We start from the raw sequence: 22035 nt of genomic DNA, 5'->3' as shown, positions 1-22035 counted from the left end.
CCTACAGTTACCCTCTCAAGCCAAGAAAAGAACACATGAGATACCGTAACTGTTGGGGTTATAGGAAACTGTATCCTCCTAGATTCTATAGTCTGAAATTTTGGAGAAACTTCTCCACTGCTTGCCCTCCCTGAACCTAGATCCTCTTGGGAATCCAGAAATAATTATTTGATTTTGCAAGGTACTATATATAGCGGCCTTCATGTGATCTGCTGGCCTTATATGGTGAATTCTGTATAACACGGTAACTATTATGTGAATACATGGGTTGATTATCTGTTTTTAAAATTTTATTTGTGTGGGAAGAATGATAGAATAAGGACATCACAATTTGAAGATTGTAGTGACATTGTTGATTTAGACAAAGATCATCAATAGAAGGCTGACGAGGATCATTACAATGGAGAATTCAGGCCGGCGTCAGCTGAACCAACCAGGAGTGGGGCAGCCATACATTCTGTGCTTTCTGATATGACTGACATAATATGGAGGACAGAGCATCACCTATGATGTGTATTCTTGCCCCCAAAAGTAATAATAATAATAATGTGAGCTTGATTCTCATTGAACCCTGAGAAAATTCCAGCTCACAGGAAACGCAGGAGTAAGTGAAATGACACCATGAGGAAGAAAACAGACCAATCCAGAATGTAGGACATTCCATAGGACAACTGACCTGGTTGCTTCAACATGTCAAAGGCATGGGGGAAAAAGGGATGGGATAGTGCCCTATATTAAAAGTGATTAATATGGGCTGGATAGAAGATGATTCCAAGAAACTATTGTTGATATCGTTAGATATGATAATGACGTGTTTTTTATAAGTCCGTGTTTTTTAGAGATGCATTCTGAAGTATGTAGAAATGTAATAATGCAGTACCTTGGGTTTATTTTTATATGCTCTGAGAAGGAAAGGGAAGAGAAGGTAGATAGATGAAACAAATGTTGCAAAATATTGATGATTATCTACTGTAGAGTATGTTTGAAATTTTTCATATATATATTTTTTTACATAAAATATATTATTCCATATAGATAGTTAGGTAGATATTATATATGGTGGATATGACAGTGGTTATCTCTGAGTGAGGAGATTTGGGCGTGGGCTTTCTTCTTCCTTAATACTTTTTTGGTATGGTCGGCATTTTCTACAGTAAGCATGTACTGCATTTCTAATAATGTATAAAAAAGTGTACAAAGGTTTTTTATGAATATAGGGCTAATCCTTATTTACACTTAATTTTCAGAGTTTAGTATTTATAGGACATGATTTTCTGATCCTCTCTTCCCCCGAAAAATAGAAGAATCATTGCTTAACTCTCGAGTATTCTCTATGCTTTTTTCCAGAAGCTGTAGCTACTTAACACATTCCATCACTGGCTTGTATCATCCCATGCAGAATAGAAAGGAGTGTGTGGGAAATCAGAGGTGTGTCCCAGGTGAAATCATACACAGGATTGTCAGTTAAGATGGGTATGGTACGGTCAGTCTCTTCTCAATTCCCAGTGGGTTTCTGTTCTGGCATGTTGAAGTTGGTGTGATTAAGGAAAGGCATACGGTTATTATTACCATCAAGGGTATCGTTTTGGAAGAGCAGCTAATGTTATACCCAACCATTCTTCTCAAAAGTTGCTGAGTTAAACTGGTGAAATCAGAAGTAAGGATTACTGATGGGAAATTAATGATAATAGCAATAGCAAGCAATGCTCTTCTGTTCTCTATATGCCAGATGTTATTCTTTACCTATATTAACTCACTTAATCTGCACAACAACCCTGTGATGCAGGTTTTAGGGTTCTCCCTATTTTATACATAGGAAACTGTGAAGTTAGGGACCTGTCTCAGGTCACACGACATGTCAGTGGAGGGGCCAGGATCCAGACCCAGGCACCATGCATTGTTTTGCCACTGGAAACAGCATAGCACAAAGGGGCACAAGAATCTGGTGCAGAAGATGAAGTCGAGGCACTAGAAGCCTCACCACTTTTTTTTTTTTTTTTTTTTTTTGCCACGCCGAGCACCATACGGGATCTTAGATCTTAGTTCCCCAGCCAGGGATTGAACTCCCTGCAGTGGAAGCGTGGAGTCCTAACCACTGGACTGCCAGGGAAGTCCTAGAAGCCTCACTTTTTAGAACTTTTTAGAGATGAGGTATGTAATCTTCTATTTCAGGTGAGGATTCTGAGGACGATTCTGATTTTAGTGAGAGTGAAGATGATGAAAGTTTCACTGTGAGAAAAAGTAAAGTTAAAGAAATTAAAAAGAAAGAAGTGAAAGGGAAATCTCCAGTTGAAAAGAAAGAGAAGAGATCCAAACGGCATGATGTGGGTAAGAGCAGCCCCCATACGCCACTTCATGTGTGCTCGCTTACTCACCGTGCTTCTCTCATCTCTGCCTTTAGTCTCCTTAACCTTTCGCCAGCGTTCGTTTCTTGTTAAGATGCGTGGAAGAGAGCAGGCTGGGGTGGGGAAGGCAGAAGGGCAGATAGGGGCACTGACCCCCCCCAACCCTTCCAACACGGACTGTTTGTCCCCCTTCATGCTGGGCCTCCCTCTGAGTGGCTCCTGTCACCTGCATTTCACAGCGACGGAACTGAGGCTCCGAGAGGTTAGACCGTTTGTTGGAATTCTTGTAGCTGGTAAGCGAGGGGCTAGAATTTGCACCAGGCTTGTCCATTCAGAGCGTAAATCTGTCCATTAGACCACATTTTCTCCACACGATTAAGCGGGGAAGTTGGTGTGATTCTCATTTTCTGCTGTTGCACATGACTCAGTCTTTGAGCTGAGAACACTTTTGTCATGTGTTTAGGGCCCTGTGGTTTCTTCAGAATGAATTCAGTTAGGAGAAACCAGTCTTACAATAAAACTTTTGGAATTTGTGAAGACTTGAATGTGGAATATTTGTTTCTTGTGTAAAAGAAGTTAGGATAGTTTTGAGTTCATAATATACATTAGATTATTGTAAAATACAACTTCCATTAACCTGCTTTGTTTTACTTATTGATAGATATTTTTATGTCTTGGTTGTTTAATATATGTACTGTTTGAAACTAAACTTCCATTATTCAGACCCGATTCGTTAAGGGTGGGCGTTGCTCTCACCTTAAATAGCGTGGTGCTGAGTACTTACCTAAGAAATGAGAACTAAGTACTGATTGAGTCGTATTCCTCCCACCACTGTATTCTCAATTAGCCAGGTTTTAATTGGTGTTTTTTTGCAATTGGCAAATTCATCTGGTTTCCAGAAATTAGATTTTAAATGTAGGGGTTTTTAGAGATAAAGCTGTGTATTAGTTTCCAATTGCTGCTGTAAAAATTTATCACAAATTTAGTGGCTTAAATCAACACAAATTTATTACTTTACTGTTCTTCAGGTCATAGGTTCAAAATTTTCCTCACTCAGCTAAAATCAAGCTGCTGGCAGAGCTGTGTTCCTCTGTGGAAGTTCAAGGGGAGAAGAACCCCCTTTCCTGCCTTTTCTAGCTTCTAGAGGCCGCCTGCTCTCTGACGGGTGGTCCACTTCTCCCTTCAGAGCCATCACATAACTCTCTCATTCTCCTACTTCTCACTTGCACTTATAAGCACCCTTGTGAGTACACTGGGGCCATCGGATAATTCAGGATAATCTCCCCATCTCCAGATCCTTAATTTAGTCACACCTGCTAAGTCCCTTTGCTGTGTAAGGTAACACGTGCACACATTCTGGGAATTAGGAGACAGGTCTCTTTAAGGGACCGCCTACCACAAACTGATATGAAAAAGTCATTGACAACAGGAAAAAAACCTAACATGAATATATTTCATATTTTCTTCAGGTGTTTGTTTATGCTTGCTCACCAAAACATTCTAAAAACTAACGATAAAATTTCAGCTTCCAGGTTGGAGTTTGCCGCTTAAAGTCTTCCATATACCCTGGAGCAAGTTGCTTCCCGAGAAAGTTTCCTATGTAATATTAGAAGTAAAGTTTAACAGCTAAATAAGGAGATTAAGAATTTGGAAAGATGGATTATATTTCTAGTCCCACTAATAATGTACTGATAACCTCTAAGCGTCTCTGACCTGGCAGGTGTTATAATTTTTCCCTGAATAGAGAAAATTGCAAGAGCTATGGTGTCCAATATGGTAGCCACTAGCCAAAGTAGCTCTATCATATTTAAATTAATTAAAATTAGATAAAATTTAAAAGTCAGTTCCTTGGTTTTGCTAACCACATTTCAAGTGCTTACTAACTGTATGTGGCTTGTGGCTACCGTATTGGACAGCACGAAATAAAGAACGTTCCCATCACGGCACAAAAGTCTGTGGGATGGGGCTGACCTAGAGAATGTAGATGTTAACGTTAAGAAGAGTGTATAGTGAAAATGTTCATATGCACATGCACGTAGATGCCACTTAGGTATCTCGAAGCAAACATTATCTGAAAGTGAATTTGTATTCTGCTTCTCCTCCCTCCATCAAAAACAAACCAACAAAAAACCCAAACCCACTCCCATTCTGTGTTCATTCTCTGGGTAAATGGCGGCATCAGATGGTGTGTTCCTGACAGGAACTTGCCAATCATGATTATTCCCTCATCTCCAGCACGCCTCCCCCTTCTGATTACTAAAAGCCGTCCACGCTGCTGTTTTCCCTCCTTTCTCCCCCTTAGTCCAGGCCCGGATCCCCTCTCGCCTGGGTTACCGTAGAGCCGTCTAGGCGGTCTGCTTTTACACCGCCCTCGGCAAGATGCTTCTGGATGTAGGTTCCCTGCCCCGTGACCACCTCTAGAGTCTGTCATCTCTCTCGCCACGTTGCACTGCGCGTCTCTGTACGTTTCTGCCCTTTCTACTAGAGTCTAATGATTGGACCGTAAATTCCTAGAGCCTAATAAAATGTCTCACTGACATATTCCGATGAGACACTATTGTGTGATGATTACAAGTGTGGACTCTGGACTCAGACACTTACTAGCTCTCATACTACAGGCAGATTGTTTAACCTCTCTGTTTCCTTAACTGACAGTATGGATAGTCAGTTCTGTATCGGAGTTGCTCTACGGGTTAGAGGTAATGTATATGATATGCTTACCATACTTCCTAGCATGTAATGCTCATAAAAGATGGCTATTCTTAGACTCTCAATAAATGTTGATGAATGAGTTTTTCAAATTTATGATTCCGCTTCTTTAATTCTTATAAGCTTATGTAACTTGACAATTTTCACACATACATGCTAGACTTTATCTTCCTCTGTGACTCCTTTTTTATGTATATTTTTCAAATAAGTGACTTCAGTAGATTCTGCTCCTGCTGCTGTCAAGTCAGAATCTTGGCCCTCACCGAAAAAGGTTTCTCCTTCTTCAGAGGCTACTAGGAAGCCGTTACAAATACGAAGTCCTCCAGCTGAAAGCAAGAGACCTAAGTGGGTCCCACCAGGTACGGTATATTTATTTACTGCTCAAGGGCAGGGGCTTGGAAAATTACCACGAGTAGATTTGTTTTTTCTTAGTTGTAAATGTTACATATGAGCACTTGCTCATATTATTTTTTTTAATTTATTTTTATTTTATTTAAAAAATTTTTTTTGGCTGTGTTGGGTCTTTGTTGCTGCGCACGGGCTTTCTCTAGTTGCGGCGAGCGGGGGCTACTCTTCGTTGCGGTGCGCAGGCTTCTCATTGTGGTGGCTTCTCTTGTTGCAGAGTGTGGGCTCTAGGCACGTGGGCTTCAGTAGTTGCAGCATGTGGGCTCAGTAGCTGTGGCTCGCAGGTTCTAGAGCGCAGGCTCAGTAGTTGTGGCACACGGGCTTAGCCCGTGTGGGATGCGGCATGTGGGATCTTCCCAGACCAGGGCTCGAACCCGTGTCTCCTGCATTGGCAGGCGGATTCTAAACCACTGTGCCACCAGGAAAGTCCCAGAAGATTAGTTATTGAAATAATGAAGCTCTGTCAGTTCAAGGATAATCCTTAGTGTATTTCTTATGAGAATAATTAGTGATTCCACAACAAAAGAATTTTAAAAGTATTGATATAATGACTGTAGAAATTTGAAGGTAGCATAAGCAAAAAGATAAAAAAGAAATAATGGATTGATGGGTAAAGAGTCACGTCATAAAACACGAAGTGCTTATTAATTCATTGTGGGGAAGGGCCGGGCAGGTGACAGAGGTGAGGGAATTGGGCCTGGGGAGGAAGCATGAGTGAGTGGGCGTTGCTGCCCTCGAGAGCGCGAGCCCTCTGCAAGGAAGCCGCCGTTCCTTTGCTCCACCTGGCTGTTAACATGCAGGATTATGGACCTCGGATTTCCACGTCTGAGTTTTCCAAGAGAAGCCAGAAGTACAGATTTTAGTGTGAAATCTCCTAGTTCTTAAAAGTAGACTTTTTAAAACACCATGTGGACCACACAGTGTATCTGAGAGCAGAATTTGACCCTCAGGTTGCCAGCTAGCCTCCTGTCTTATATGAATGTGAGAAGACCAGCAAGATTCCAATGGGAAAATGAGCCAAGGACATAACATACCACTGACCCCAAGAAGTACAACTAGAAACCAATATGAAAAGAATTGCAGCCTCGCTGGTAATCACGGAAATGTAAATTAAAATAATAAAATACTGTTTTATACCTCTCAAACTAGAAAATAATAAAGCTGTATCAAGCAGTGCACTCTGGGTTGTGGGGTAGCAGGTATAATTATTTACTATAAATTTATAATCCCTTTACAAGACAGCTTGACAGGAGCCATAAAAATAAATCGACCTTTTGACTTAGGAACTAATCTTGGGAATTCATCCTTAAAAAGAATTCAAAAGAAGGAAGAGTAGTAAGTGGTCAGTACTAAGTGATTTCTTTATAGCCATTTATAGAAAAGTGGTGAAAAACTAGAAACAACCCAGAAGTTTGTTGTAGGAATTTGACCAATATGTGGCACGTATGTGCAACTAAGCATGATAAATCAGATGGCTGGAAACATGGGAATGCTCATAAAACCTTTGTATGGAAAAAGTACACACACACTTGTACTTTTTACGGCTAAAATCATGACCAGCTACGAACATACATGTGGATAAATTCTGAAATTTAATACTTGTTGGAAATGATTGCTGTATTAGAGTGGTAGCATAAATGAAACTAGTATAAATAAAGAAAAATGGTATTGGTCATATTTAAACTTATGTGATATTTGAAAAAATAGATTCTGGAAGGAGTACTTGTAAAAGTTGCAGAATTTTGTAAAAATGCGTTAGATTTTGCTACTGCTTTAGAAATTATAATTCCATTCATTTTTTTATGTCTTTACAATCAGTGTTCTTTGCTCCCAACTTTCCTATTTAGCTTTCACATTTAAAGTTTCGGTGTCATTACCTTGGCCTCTGAGGATGTTTGAAAATACGCAATGCTACATATTTTCTGCTCTTTAGTACTTCCCATTCTCTTGATCTAATATGTAACTTGATAGAACCTGCATAGCAGAATAACGCTTAACTCCTTTTTTTGGCCTCTTCTGTTTTATAAACTGACCTTTGTTACGAGATTTCTGACGTTCTCAGCACCAGGTGATCTGTCTTTTTGCAGCGGTGTCTGGAAGCAGCAGCCGTAGCCCACTGGCCAGAGTGTCTGTGAAGTCTCCAACTCAGAGTCTCCGCCTTGGCTTGTCCCGATTAGCACGAGTTAAACCTTTGCATCCAAATGCTGCTAGTAGCTGAGTGTAGTGGCAAGAAAATGTTTGATCGAGAAGATCTCACTTTTATAAGCATGTATATATTTGTGTTTATATTTGAGGAGGGTATTGTAACATAAATGAATCCTTTAAAGTTGTATAAATGATCTCTACCTGTTTTGTGATTGTTCTCTGAAAAGCTATCTGAGACTTCAGTAAGAGGTTTGTTTATAAGAATTATCTTGGAATGTCATCCCCTTCTGAAGAGCATATTCTCTTTCCCTTATATGTATATAATAAGTCACTGTCATTACGTGGCTGTCAGTTTGACATGGAGGATGTCCCCGTTACATGTTGTTCTTTCCTAGTAACATGCCCGATGCTTCTTTCTGGCTTTGTCTAGTTTATGGCACCTGAAATTTAACTGTGCACAGTTTATCTGGCAAAAGGAAAATTCCCATTTCTCCCAGGAGACATTTCTGAAATCTTATAAGTTACTTAACCTGCATTGTCAGTTTTGTTGCAATGATGTTTCATATTTTAGCCAAATGTTTTTATATTGAGAATTCAGAATAATTTTCCATATTAAAACAGTTGATCGGCTTCCCTGGTGGCGCAGTGGTTGAGAGTCCGCCTGCCGATGCAGGGGACACGGGTTTGTGCCCCAGTCTGGGAGGATCCCACATGCCGCGGAGCGGCTGGACCCGTGAGCCGTGGCCACTGAGCCTGCGCGTCCGGAGCCTGTGCTCCGCAACGGGAGAGGCCCCAGCAGTGAGAGGCCCGCGTAAAGCAAAAGAAAAAAAAAAACAAAAAAACCCAAAACAGTTGCTATACTATAGCGTATGTCTCCTACTTCGAAGTAGATGGTTAGATAGCAAATAGAATTTTGTGACATTTTATGAAGCCCTCATTGTCAAAACCTTTAATAAAAGTGAAAAAGTTGTGATATGCACTTTTCCTTGATGCTAATGCATCCATCTGTCTCTGTCTACATTTCATGATAAAATGGGTGCTTTGCAAAAAAAGTTAGCCTTTTTGTTGTAAATATAAAGGGAAGAGCTGTTTCTTAAAGTCGTCACTTTTACATTAAGCCCGTGCTCTAGAGGGTGGCTGTCAAGTACTTGTCACCCCTATTGTATTAGATAGTACAGCCCTTTCGGAAGCTTACATCCTAATTCACTGTGAGTAAAAATAGTGATACTTTATGGTGAGAACTTCAACCAAACCAAATTTCAATTTTTAATAAAAATACTTTGAATCATGTTAACCATTAAAAAATACATAATACTTAGCTCAGTTCTTCTTGGTTAATGAAATATCTATGTTAATGTGAAGATAAGTATTTAGAATTGTGATTAAAGTGATGATTTTATGTAGGAATTATGATCCTACTGCTATTATATATATTTTTTCTTATCGAGTATATATTTTCTACTGTCTTACACCCCCTTACCTACCCCGCCCCACCCCTTCTTGGAAACATGTTTCCCAGGGACACGGTATTGAGGTACTCTGTGTGCGGCAGTTTAACAATAAACGTTTATTAAGAGCCTACCCTGTGTTAGTACTAATATCATTAATTAGTCATCTGGACGAGCTTGATGAACCTGTTTTCTCTATGCTATTGATATTAGTACTTTCCACTGAAAATTACCTTAATGTGCGTCAAAACTGGCCTTGCAGAAAGCACTCATGACCTTTCTGTTGCCAAACCCAGGGTGCACTTTCTCACCGTATCTTATAGACCCTATTCATTATACCCTGCTTAGTACATTTTATTTCTGGGCGCGTATGACACCATTCTTTTGTACTTTTCTTCCTGCCTCCCTGCCTCTCTTCATTGTTTGTGGCTTGCTAATCTTTTGTGTCACCTACACCCACAGCTCTCACTACCATACCATATTCTGTGAGATTCCATTCTTTTCCCCCCTGGTCCTTTTTTCTTTCAAAGCTTGGGCAACTTCAAGTTCAATGGTCACCAGTGTGACGGTGACTGCCAAGTCAGGATCTTTAAGCCCAGACCTTGCTCCTGACACAGACCACTTGATCATTTGACGTAAGTCATCACTGAATCAATAACGTCTCCCCCTCCCCAGGCGTTTTCCCTCCTATATTTTCTGTTAGTAAATAGCATCACCGTCAGTCAGCTGAGGTGCCTCAGGCACTTGCCCCCTTCACATCCGTTCAGCGAGCTCTAGTCCATTTCCTGCGTTTCTCAAAACTGCTCTCTCCTTCCACTTGCTGCCTTTACTCTGACTACTAACTGGCGTCCTTGCCTTGACTGGTAACCTACTCGGGCCTACCCATCAAGCCACTCTAGCCAGAGGGAGTTTCCTAAAATAAAATCTGAGCCCGAACACCCCTCTGCTTAAAATCCACACACATACCCCTTAGCCTGTTTAGTTCACAAGCTATTTCGAATCAGGCTGGCCCCTGTCCGCTTCTTCAACCTTGTCGCGTGCTGCCCACGTTCACCTTTGACCCCCCGCCACACCACACTGGGTGCTAGTACCCATGGCTCCAGGTCTTCAGATGGTTCTTATTTGCCTTTTTTCCATTGCTAATTTCTACTTGTCCTTGAAGACTGAAAATCAACTTGGCTCCTTAAAAAAATTTTATTTGAATGTCTGTTTCCTCCATGGACCAGACTGTATATTCCTCCAGGTGATGCTGCTGTCATTCAACTATTTAGTTTTCCTGCTTTTACCATGTTAACAAATTGAAGGATAAAAACCATATGATAATCTCAATAGATGCAGAAAAATCTTTCAACAAAATTCAACACCCATTTATGCTAAACTCTCCAGAAAGGCATAGAGGGAACTTACCTCAATATAATAAAGGCCATATATGACAAACCCACAGCCAACATCGTTCTCAATGGTGGAAAACTGAAACCATTTCCACTAAGATCAGGAACAAGACAAGGCTGCCCATTCTCACCACTATTATTCAACATAGTTTTGGAAGTTTTAGCCAGAGCGATCAGAGATGAAAAAGAAATAAATTCAAATCGGAAAAGAAGGAGTAAAACTGTCACTGTTTGCAGATGACATGATACTATACATAGAGAATCCTAAAGATGCTACCAGAAAACTACTAGAGCTAAACAATAAATTTGGTAAAATAGCAGGACGCAAAATTAATGCACAGAAATCTCTTGCATTCCTATACACTAATGATGAAAAATCTGAAAGAGAAATTAAGGAAACACTCCCATTTACCATTGCAACAAAAAGAATAAAATACCTAGGAATAAACCTACCTAAGGAGACAAAAGGCCTGTATGCAGAAAACTATAAGACACTGATGAAAGAAATTAAAGATGATACAAACAGATGGAGAGATCTACCATGTTCTTGGATTGGAAGAATCAACATTGTGAAAATGACTATACTACCCAAAGCAACCTACAGATTCAATGCAAGCTCTACCAAACTATCAATGGCATTTTTCACAGAACTAGAACAAAAAATTTCACAATTTGTGTGGAAACACAACGGACCCCGAATAGCCAAAGCAGTCTTGAGAAAGAAAAATGGAGCTGGAAGATTCAGGCTCCTGGACTTCAGACCATACTACAAAGCTACAGTAATCAAGACAGTATGGTACTGGCACAAAAACAGAATTATAGATCAATGGAACAGGATAAAAAGCCCAGAGATAAACCCACGCACACATGGTCACCTTATTTTTGATAAAGGAGGCAAGAATATACAATGGAGAAAAGACAGCCTCTTCAATAAGTGGTGCTGGGAAAACTGGACAGCTACATGTAAAAGAAGGAAATTAGAACACTCCCTAACACCATACACAAAAATAAACTCAAAATGGATTAAAGACCTAAATATAAAGGCCAAACACTATAAAACTCTTAGAGGAAAACATAGGCAGAACACTCTGACATAAACTACAGCAAGATCCTTTTTGACCCGCCTCCTAGAGAAATGGAAACAAAAATAAACAAATGAGACCTAATGAAACTTAGAAGTTTTTGCACAGCAAAGGAAACCATAAACAAGACAAAAATACAACCCTCAGAATGGGAGAAAATATTTGCAAACGAAGCAACTGACAAATGATTAATCTCCAAAATATACAAGCAGCTCATGCAGCTCAGTATCAAAAACACAAACAACCCAATCCAAAAATGGGCAGAAGACCTAAATAGACATTTCTCTTTCCTTTTGTTTGTTCACTTGTTTTTTAGATTCCACATGTAAGTGAAATCATACTGTATTTGTCTTCCTCTGTCATGTAAATTCATTTAAAAAATCTTTCCTGTATATTCGTACTTTGATTGCAAAGTGCCTCATGTCCATTTTGGAAACAGACAGGGTACAAAGTCATTTTTATTAAATCTTTGTTTTAAATCACTAAAAATTATTACATCCTTACTGTACCCAAGTCAAACAACAGAGAAGTGACTACAAAATCCCTTGCCCTGCCCCCATCTAGGTAACCAGTTAACAGCATTTGCAAATACCTGTAATGTCCCATTTCTCCAACCTCAGTTTCCTCCTCTGTAAAATCTAGACTGCCTGCAATACTAAATATCCTCTGTACATCCTCGTCTGCTGAGATTTTGTTGAACTTTTCTTTCTATACTTTATGTAACACAATGCACATAGTGTATGGAATATACATTTTTACATTATGCATTTTGCACGCTTCTTTTTCAACTTTCGTACACGTCTTCCCTTGCCAAATCGCAATACTTCAGAGAGCGTCTACCCCAGATTAATCAGACAATTGGAAAACTTAGCTTTATATTCGTCTTATGTTTTCTTTTTTGAAAGCTTTCCTGACAAATTTACTTCTCTAGAACAATGCCTACTTTAGAGTTCTCTATCAGTAACGTGAGGCTAAGGACCCCTCATGATAATCAGGTTGCTCTGAGGATGTGATGAGATTAGATGTGGGATGGGACTCATAAGTGCTGACCATTTGTACTTCCTTCTCCCTGCAAAGCCCAGAGAGTGAAAAGAAGTCGGGGGTAGGGGGGGTTCTTAATTAATTATCGTCCACCCCCACCTGGGCAGGTATGTGGAGCCGCGTGCTCTGGAGAGGAGATTTCCACGTGAGGTTTCTCTTTCTTTCCCCTGCAGTCTACACCTACATCCAAAGCCGGTTCTACCGATCCCCAGAGGTGATCCTGGGCCATCCCTACAACATGGCCATTGATATGTGGAGCCTGGGCTGCATCATGGCCGAGCTGTACACGGGCTAGCCCCCTGTTCCCTGGGGAGAACGAGGTGGAGCAGCTAGCCTGCATCATGGAGGTGAGGCGGACCCGGCTGCCTTCCAACCAATGCCCTCGGGAGGGGTAACTTCCGCTCTCAGACTCCAGGCTGCGTCGGACTCGCTCTAGGGCAATGGCCTGCATCTGTTTACGGGACAGGGTTGGATGTTTTGAAATTATGTACACTTTTGAGTCGACATCTAACCTTTTTATCATAAATGTAAGTAACTGCAAAGGATGTAACTTCCAGCATATTGTGAATAGTGACATTTAAAATAAAACTGTTATACCGATCTTTCAAATATATTCCAAAGAATCTAAAAACCAGGCTGACATGACACCCATTGAAATCTGTGCACTGTTCAGTTGTTACTTACCATCTTAACTTTCTGGGAAGAATATCATGCCATGAAAAAGGCTTTACCAAGACTCTCACATGGTTATTCATTATACCTGCTCTTCTTTTGCCTAAAGGCATCTTGTTACGCCAAATTAGATGACATGGGAGAAAATAATCCTAAAACTTGGAAATTTCACATTTTAGGATTTCCCCAGGGAACAAAGATATTTTGACTCTGAACAAAGATGTATCTAATTCCTCTCTCTCTCAACCTATCTATCCATTCATCCCAAATCCCCATTTTCTAGATTGTCTTAAAGTTAAAGGTTGGTTGGGGAGACACATACATCCTTGGGAATTAATGTAGAGATTCATCTTATGGTTGAAACTGATAATAAAGTATTCCACTAATTTAGTTAACAGTAGCTATAAATGATAGCTATGGTGGGACGAACACTGCCCTGGAGATCAGTAAACCCGGAGGCTAGTCCTCTTTGGCAAGTCACTTCCCTGGTCTGATGTCTGTAAGATGAGGGGACCAGAGTCCATGGCTTCTAAGGTTGATGATGGACGATTCAGTGAAGAATCCCGGAGCCAATCCTCCAATTTTCTCCTCCAATGGAGGGCATGGGATCTGGGTGGAGGTTCCTGCTGCCCCTGAACTGCAGCTTCCTCCTGACCTCAGTCAGCGCGGCTCAGGAACAGGAGGGCAGGGTCGTGAAGGGACAACCTGGGAACCTGGCTGCAAGGACAGGGGCCCAGAGCTGAGGGGGACACCTGTCGTTTCTCTCTTCTGTGTGCACCCCTATAGGTGGCCGTGGGGAAAGGTGACCAAGCAGGTGTTACCCTTGTCTTTTCAGAAGATACTTTGTCATATCGTGGTCTGATGCCCATCTGGTGATTTCCATCTCCTTTTCCTTTCCTCCCTTCCCATGCTCTGAGCTGGGATGTGTCACTCCTTAATTCAGGGGTGGTCCGCAGCTGCACGGGTTTACTTGCTTAGACAGTGTGATCTGCCTGCTATCACGAGTGGCCTGTCTAGTAGGTGCTGATGTCTGTTTAGAATAATGTGGGTGGTGTCAGTGCTCGGGGTACTGAAACTGCCCTGGATCAGGAGTCGAGTCTCAGGCTCTGGACCTGCTCTGCCACTGGCTTGAGGTTATCGCTTCATATCCTGGGTCCTTATCTGTAGAAGACAACGTTTAGCTGAAGTCCCACCCAGTTCTAACAGTCTTGGAATGTGTGACTCCAGAGGAGTGAATCCACTGCTTTGTCCTTGTTGAAGGTGCTGGGCTTGCCACCGACCCACTTCATCCAGACGGCCTCCGGGAGACAGACGTTCTTTGGTGAGTCCCAGGTCTGACTCTCTTTTTCCTGTTGTAGCTGATGAGGTTTCCCAGCCCCGGAAGACACCTTCCATGCCCTACACCCCATATGATGCTCTTCCTCTGGCCACACCCCAAAAGGCAGGCTGCGCTTAGAGGTTTCTTTCAGAAAAGTAAAAAGATGCAGAGCCATGGTACCAGGGGCATGATGGAGATGGGTGGGGCAGTCACTGGGAGCGAGGTCTCGGCAGTGAAAATGCACAGGTGCCGAGAATGACCAGGTTCCTGCTCAGAAGGCCTACCAGCAGATCTTGAAACCCCAAAAGATTAGAACTCTACCCTCTCCTAACAGTTCTCCCCACCTCCCCTGGCAGCTTGCCTGCCCGCTCGCACTATGCACCGTGAAGGAAATCAAAGAGCAGAAGCGTCTTTGCAAGAACAGTGGAAAATTCCATTGCTACAGTTTATCATTAATGGAGGCTTATTCTTTCCTGCTGAAATTCTCCTAATCCCCCAGTCCCTCACTATTCCAGATTCATTGCAACTTTGGTATAAAATGGGTAAGCAAGGGCTGTCAGCTATGGCTTGTCAGTTTTGTATAGGACATCTGCCTAATTGCTGGAATGAAGCTTCATCCACAGTCTCCATGCTGCACCCCCCCCCATCCCAGTTCCCAGACCCTGGATTTTATGATCCTCTGTCTTTCGAGCCAAGCTGTGCTGTACAGGACGGACCGGGGGATCAATGAAGTCCAACTCGGGCCGGGCTTCTGAGCCACTGTGAACCAGAAGATGAAGCCAGTCCCAGATCTAAAATCCCTTTGCTAAGGGATTCCTGTGTACAAAAAGCCGTAGTGGCCCTAATGTCAGCCAAGTGGAGTGAAGCCAGATGTGAGGAACGAGGGCTCCACAGACGGGCTCCCTGCCATCCGGAACGACATTGTCGTCAGCTTAGTTCACAGGCTCACACTGTCGTTCCCAGCCCTCCTGCCTCTTATTTTCACCCAACGGTGGCCTCAAAACGGGTAGACAAATCACATAATTTCTCTCCACATCTTGTCCCATCAAGAGGAAAGTCAAAAAACACCACCCTGGGGGACCCTCCTGGACAAAAGTGTTTCAGTCATGTTGATGGGCAGTCGGTATATATTGGTTCAGCCACCTGGGGGTTAAAATGTAGTCTATTTCTGTACCAGTTGGTTAAAAAGCCACAGCCCTGAGCCCACGATCCAGAAACTAAAATTTTAAGGTCTGGCAAGAAAAGGTCCTCCAGGATCCCCCTCCAATGCCAAGACTGTCGTCCACTCGGACTGGTCAGTCCCATACCAGAGCAGAGCATCTGGCCGACTCACTGGTATAACTTATGCATGGGGCAATGGAACTGGTCTCTTGACCCCAGATGTCCTTTTCCCATCCACCACTTTTAATTCAGCCTTTTGGATTTCAAAGGACTTAGGGAAAGACAAGTAGGAGCATTGGTGTTCCCTCCTGCTAGACAAAGGCAATGTGGGAAGAGTCACATCTCAAGCCTATAACCCTGAACTCAAGAGATTGTACTTGGGGGAATCAAAAGGAAGGGAATATAGGCATTTTGGTAAGAGGGTACCAAAGACAGACACATGTCCATTTCATAGAGTACCCGATTTTTACCATCAGCACTAAGCTTCCGAATGTGATTTTGGTAGCAAAAGCACACATCTTCCCTTCCTGCGTAAGAAAGGACGTTATTGGGAGCTGCATCCTCATCCGTGTTTCCCAAATTTTATTTCATTATAAGAATCATTTGGGTTCTTGGGGAAAATGCTGATTCCTAGGATCCTCCTATGGTATAGTGTGTTTGAGGTGGGACTCAGAAGTCTGTATGTTTTTTACAGCAGCTTATGATGAGGCGAGTTTGGAAACACTATATCCACTTAAGTTCTTGGCTCTCCCTTCCCCAGGTTTGGGCTGCCAACAGGTCCTCAGGCCCCAGCCACTCCTAGTTAATACCCTTAATTAAGAGGAAAGTTGTTTCTTCAAAGGTAGCAAGATATGTAGGTGCTCCAGACAGCAAGAGGAGGTGGGGAGAATAAGGAGATATTGGGGAAGGTCAGAGAGGTAGGAAAAACTTGTGCAAGAAAAGCAATTGCATAAAGATGACTGTAAGAGCTATGTTATTTGTAAGCCCGTGAATCTAATTCTTCTTTGACCAAAGACAATCTAGGATAAGGTGGGAGCCCTGGTGCCACAGTCAAAAAGGAGTTCACAGGACCTATGCCCTATGCAGTACCCCCAGCCCATTTTTTTCTATATAAACACACAGATACCCATGTGTGTATATACGCACATACACACATTCATGGGCTCTTATAGGAATTCAGTAAGAGCAGGTGTTCTGTTGGACGCCCTGCAAATTGTATTGATTGCAAAAGTAATTAGAAGCATCTCATTATGTACCTTCCAGGATGTCCATTGTATGAACCCCGAGTTTTTGTGAGAATTTCATGGAATGTGTCAATTTTGCATGTGTGTTTATACATATCCGCCCTTTTACATGTATATTTACAAGGTGTGAGCATACATGGTCACCTTTCTGAACATGCTCACCACGACCTAGATGTCCAAACGAATGGTCTTGCCTTCAAGGCATTGCACTGTGTTCTCAGGCCACCTTTGGACCTGTCTTCAGGGGTTTCTTTTCAGCAATGACAGAAGATACATTTGGTGAGGGCTTTAATCAGTGGAAATGGCTGAAGAAAATCATTCCAAGCAGTGTCTTAAGCCACCACCAAGTTTGATCATTCCAGCTATGGACAAAATTTTGACACGACTAAAAATAAGAAATGAGGTTAACTTGCTTGTGTGGCTTGTACATGAGCTCTGAAAGTCAATCCTTCTCCTAAAATGACTTTCCTGTTATTCCCCATGGGTGCCCTAAATTCTCACGTTTTGGGGTGAGGAAGGATCAAGGGCATAGAAAAGCCAAGAATGGACAACATGCTTTTTGTTCACAGTGGACCGTTTCTGTCACTTCAGATTTACTTTACTATTATTATTATCATCGTCACTATTATTTTACGTTGGTTAATGTTAAACCATTAAAATCATTTGATTGATTCCAGGAGGAGGAGCTGGTGGCTCAGAACATGCCGAGTAGTAGGAAGTTATTTGTAAAAGTAAATTGTATTCATTGGATAATGTACATGTGGTTATTTTAAACTAAGACTGCGGGTGTGTTTGTGTGTCAGGGGGCGGGAGAGCTGCAGAGACCACTCCCAGAAGCAGCAAGGTTGAGTGAACAGCTGTGATGTGACCAATGCATATTCACACCTGGAACTAAACACATAATGTTGTATCTCTAAAGATTCCAAAGTTTTTCCTGAAAATATAACCAACAAAAGGGGAAAAAAAAGATACCCGGATTCCAAGGATCTCACCATGGTGCTGAAAACCTACGACACCGGTTTCCTGGACTTTCTGAGAAAGTGTTTGGTGTGAGTTTTGTCAGGGTGTCTTTGCTTCTGGGTTTCCTCTTAAACACTGTACTTTCCCACACGTTTGCTGGTGAAAGTCTGGGGCTGGGAGGCAGTCATGGGACATAATAAACACGGACCATAGATCTTTAGGGTCTACGAGATGCTTTCTTATCTCTTGCCTCATCAGACTGCTGTCTCCACTGTCCATCCTGTGTGGTCAGTGGGACAGACGACCTGATGTTTTGAGACGTGGAGCCTGAGGCTCGAGAGATTAAGTGACTTGCCCTGGATTACACAGCGTGTGGGTCGAGCTTGCTTCCTTCTTGCCCTGACTGCCTGGAAGCAAGGTTGTAGGCAAGTCCTGAGTGTTTTCTGCTTCATGGACTGAAGCCCAGGTCTTCAGAGAGTCTGTTGTATCAATAACTATTTGCATACATGCCCAGTACAAGCTGGTTTCAGACCCCTTCCCACCCATTCCCCTAGGATTTAGAGTCTAAATCCTCTCATATTAGGGAACTAGGGAAAGGGTGATCTATAAACCATTTATTATGTACAGCTTTTTAGAATCTATAGGCATATTTTGAATCTTAGAAAGTAGGCTCTGTACTTCACCTGTCATAGTATTGATAAAAAAAAAAAACCCAATAGTCCATAAAGCACCTTAGAACTGTACCTAGTTTAGAAGGTATTTAGAAAATACTAGCTGTTGTCACCAATTCTAAAGAGGTTATGCAAGTCTGTCCCCACTGAGTGGCAAATAAATTAGCCACGTGATATTGGACAAGTCATTGTCTCTCTGGGCTTCAGTTTCCTTTTCTGTAGAGTGGGGTATTCCTAAGGTCTCTTCCAGCTGTATTAGTCCTATAATTGTTTAGTAGTTTTAGAAGACCATATCTTTATGTTCTCTCATTCCTTCAGTGGGATGAAGTAGTTTTAGCAAAATACTACTCTTCTGGCATTTGTGCATCTGGAGTTTAGGTACTAGCTCAGAAAATAAACCACCAGGGCCTGCCGAAAGTTTTCCCATCTGCGGGGTCATGCTACCCATCTGAAAAATGGAGACAGAGAAGGATCCTGTACCCCATCATGACCCCCACTCCACCCCAGCCTCTTGCTGAGGCGATAGAATGAATGGCCATTAACTCATAACAGAAACTCAGTACTGAGACAGAGGTGGGTAATCCAGAAACTCAGAGCCAGGAATGAAATTATTCTCCTTTTTAGTGCAGAGGGCTGGTTGCTCACACCTTGTAAGAGGCAGTCATGCTGTCAGGGCCTGTTGTTTTATTACTTCGTATTTGGCTAATTAGCAAGTCTTTGAGAGACTAAAAGTTTTGGGTCAGATTTAATAGGGATAAAGGTAAAGTTCTGTGTCTAGATTTTATAGGCTAACTCTAGGAGTTCAGGAGAGGCGAGGTGTAGCTTAACAGCAGTTCATTGGACAAAGAACTGGGAACTTGAGTTGTTTAGACCTCGATGAGTCTGAAATATTAATGCCATCTCCTCGCAGTTAGTAGCTATTCCCAGCATGATGGACACCAGTTAGACAACAGCTGAGATTTCCTATCTAGGAAGGAACTGATCATGTCATATGATCAATAATTAGTAGTCATGTAAATGTTTTCAGATAGTTGAAGGATTGTGACATAAAAGATGGATTAGTTGTCTCATTCTGTATGATGCTAATGGGTAGAATTTAAGACCGGGTCAAAGTTACTAAGCTAAAAGTTCCTGAGAAGTGAATCTTGGCTCAATCAAAATGAACAACTTTTAAAGAATTGGAGTTTTTTAAAACTGGAATAGCTAGTTCTGTGAGTTAGTACCATGTTACTAAAATTACTCAAGAAAGGCAAGATGATTCCATGGTGGGTCAGGTGTATTTTGTCAAGTGTATCTTGTTACTGCATTAGCAGTTTGGATTATCTCCAAGTCCCCTCATGATCTTAATATTCTAGTGTTCTATAATGTTCTTTGTGATATACTTGGAGGTCCAAATTCCATAGTTTGGGAATCACAATTAAGCATCTCTTCATTTTGATGTTCTTAGTTTACTAAACCCTAAATCCCACTGGTTTCGATTTTCTCTAATATTTCTTGTAACGGAATTTGGGCTGTGAGATATTCCTCGGCTTGTCATACACATTTTCTACAAAGATCATTTCCAACAGTTGCCTCCAGGTACTTTAAAATTATATGTCATGAGCTCTGTTCTATGGTATCTTTGAGTTTTAACATAGCTTAAATGGGTTCTTTAAAAATGAACCATTTTTATATCTTATTTAGGTTCTTTGAAAATATTTCATTATTAAAAAGGGAAATAAAACCCTAACCAATGCTGGGCTTTGTTGGTGTGTAGCTGGGAGCCTTCTCTTCGCGTGACCCCTGGCCAGGCCTTCAGGCATGCTTGGATTCATGAGCCGCGGAACCTCAAAGCACAGCCCAGGCTTCAGACCTTGAGGAAAGCCAGTCTCTGTTTCCCTTCTGAAGGCCAGGAAGGGCAAGGTTCAAGGGCAACATCACTTGGGCAAACAAGGAACAGTCCCTCAAATAGCCAGTCCTATTTCCATAATCCAGGGGGTCAGCCGTCTCTGGAGGATTGCCTGCCAATTTCTCTGAGCTCAACCTTGGTTAATTATTCTGGCTTCATCACTACTGGCCTGACACTTCGTAATTTGGGGATTTTCCTCTTTCAGGAAACTTGGTTGTGGCTGGGTTCTCCTCTTTTTTTGCCCTCTCATCATTAGGAATTTCTGTGTTTCTCCTATCTCCAATTCCTATTCCCCTCCTTTCCTTTTCTTTCCATGCGTCCTCCTCTGCAAGCCCTATAATTACCTTTTGAATTTTGATCAGATTATGGAATTACGCAAGGATCTTTTATATGCAATATAGCCTCATGGTTATGTACTCGGTCACTGGAGTCAGGCTGCCTGGGATAAAGTCTGGCCCTACCACTTACCAGCTGTGGGCCCTTGGGCAATTTACTTAACCTCTTTGTGCTGCAGTTTCTCCATTTATGAGAATGAGAATAATGCCTATTCTCTCTGGTTGCAGGAAGGATCAAAGGAACCAGTAAGTGTAAAGGGCTTAGAATAATGCCTGGCACACAGAATGTGCTTTACAAATGACTTGTTTTTGTATCATTACAACCAGATGTCCCCCAAATGACTTACAGCCTAATGGACGGTTAGAATGTAATTCATATTTGAACACTTACTTGTTCCTGCTCTCTCCTCTTTGGCAGAGATGATCCTTCAAATAGAGACTAAAGACAAAATCAACGAAGGCGCCACTAAACAGGGTCAGAACTCAGGTAGTCAGCAGGGCTCTGTCCAGCACACAGCTGAAGTCCAGCTGCCTCATCTAGCAGAAGCTTCCGGAAAGCCTGAGGCAGTTGTTGGGCCAGCGGAGTCCAAGGCCTCCACAGGACAACAAAACAAAAACTGCTTCCCCGAGAACACAAACATTTTACCACCTATTGTGTGACCTGAGAGGGTGTGTCCTGTTCCTTTCCACCAGTGATTTGTATTAGAGACAGCACTTCTATTGTACAATACTTAAGACTGTTGTTTTTTAATGCATAAAGGTTTAAAAAAAAAACCCTCTATTCACATGGCCTATTGGCATGATTCCTGTGATGAGGGATTGGAAAGGATGTCCTTGCACCCATGCTCCTTCTTTATGCCCTCAATCAAATACAACAATGGGTGCGTGTGTGGGGAGATGGGGTGGGGAGAGGGTTAAGTACTCAGTGTTACAGCATCACTGAGAGGACGCTAAATAATAAAAAAACACTTTTTTCCTCTTGCCCAAGACAGTCAGGATTCTGGTTTGAAAATGACAGAAGCTGAGTTCCAACTAGTTTAAAGGACATTTATCGGTTTATGTGACTGGGGAATCAGGAGGGCTAAGTGTAGACACAGGAAGATCTAGGAGTTCAGACAAGATCATGGAGCTCAGACTCCCTCTCCCGCGTTAGTCTTGCTTCTTTTTATGGTTAACTTCACTCTGAAGACAAGCTCTGCCCAGAAGTTAAGGTGACCACT

The 22035-nt window shown here is 42.0% G+C and overlaps 1 protein-coding gene across 2 annotated transcripts in view; it reads left to right on the top strand.

The window, feature by feature from the left end:
- RAD51AP1 (RAD51 associated protein 1) overlaps positions 1 to 13032 on the top strand; it is a 29490-nt gene extending 16458 nt beyond the window's left edge. The window contains exons 7-9 of one of the 2 annotated variants that reach the window (XM_070046490.1): positions 2173 to 2328; positions 5264 to 5413; positions 12740 to 13032. In XM_070046490.1, coding sequence (XP_069902591.1) covers positions 2173 to 2328; positions 5264 to 5413; positions 12740 to 12861 — 428 coding nt within the window. In that variant the 3' untranslated portion in view covers positions 12862 to 13032. Of the gene's footprint in view, positions 1 to 2172; positions 2329 to 5263; positions 5414 to 7546; positions 9159 to 12739 lie in introns of those variants that run through there. The other variant, XM_060306786.1, reaches the window with a different exon arrangement.
- The last annotated feature ends 9003 nt before the right edge of the window (positions 13033 to 22035 follow it).

The sequence above is a fragment of the Globicephala melas genome, chromosome 10 (assembly GCF_963455315.2).
Source record: "Globicephala melas chromosome 10, mGloMel1.2, whole genome shotgun sequence".
NCBI lineage: Eukaryota > Metazoa > Chordata > Mammalia > Artiodactyla > Delphinidae > Globicephala > Globicephala melas.
This window is presented reverse-complemented; position numbering and strand designations above follow the sequence as displayed.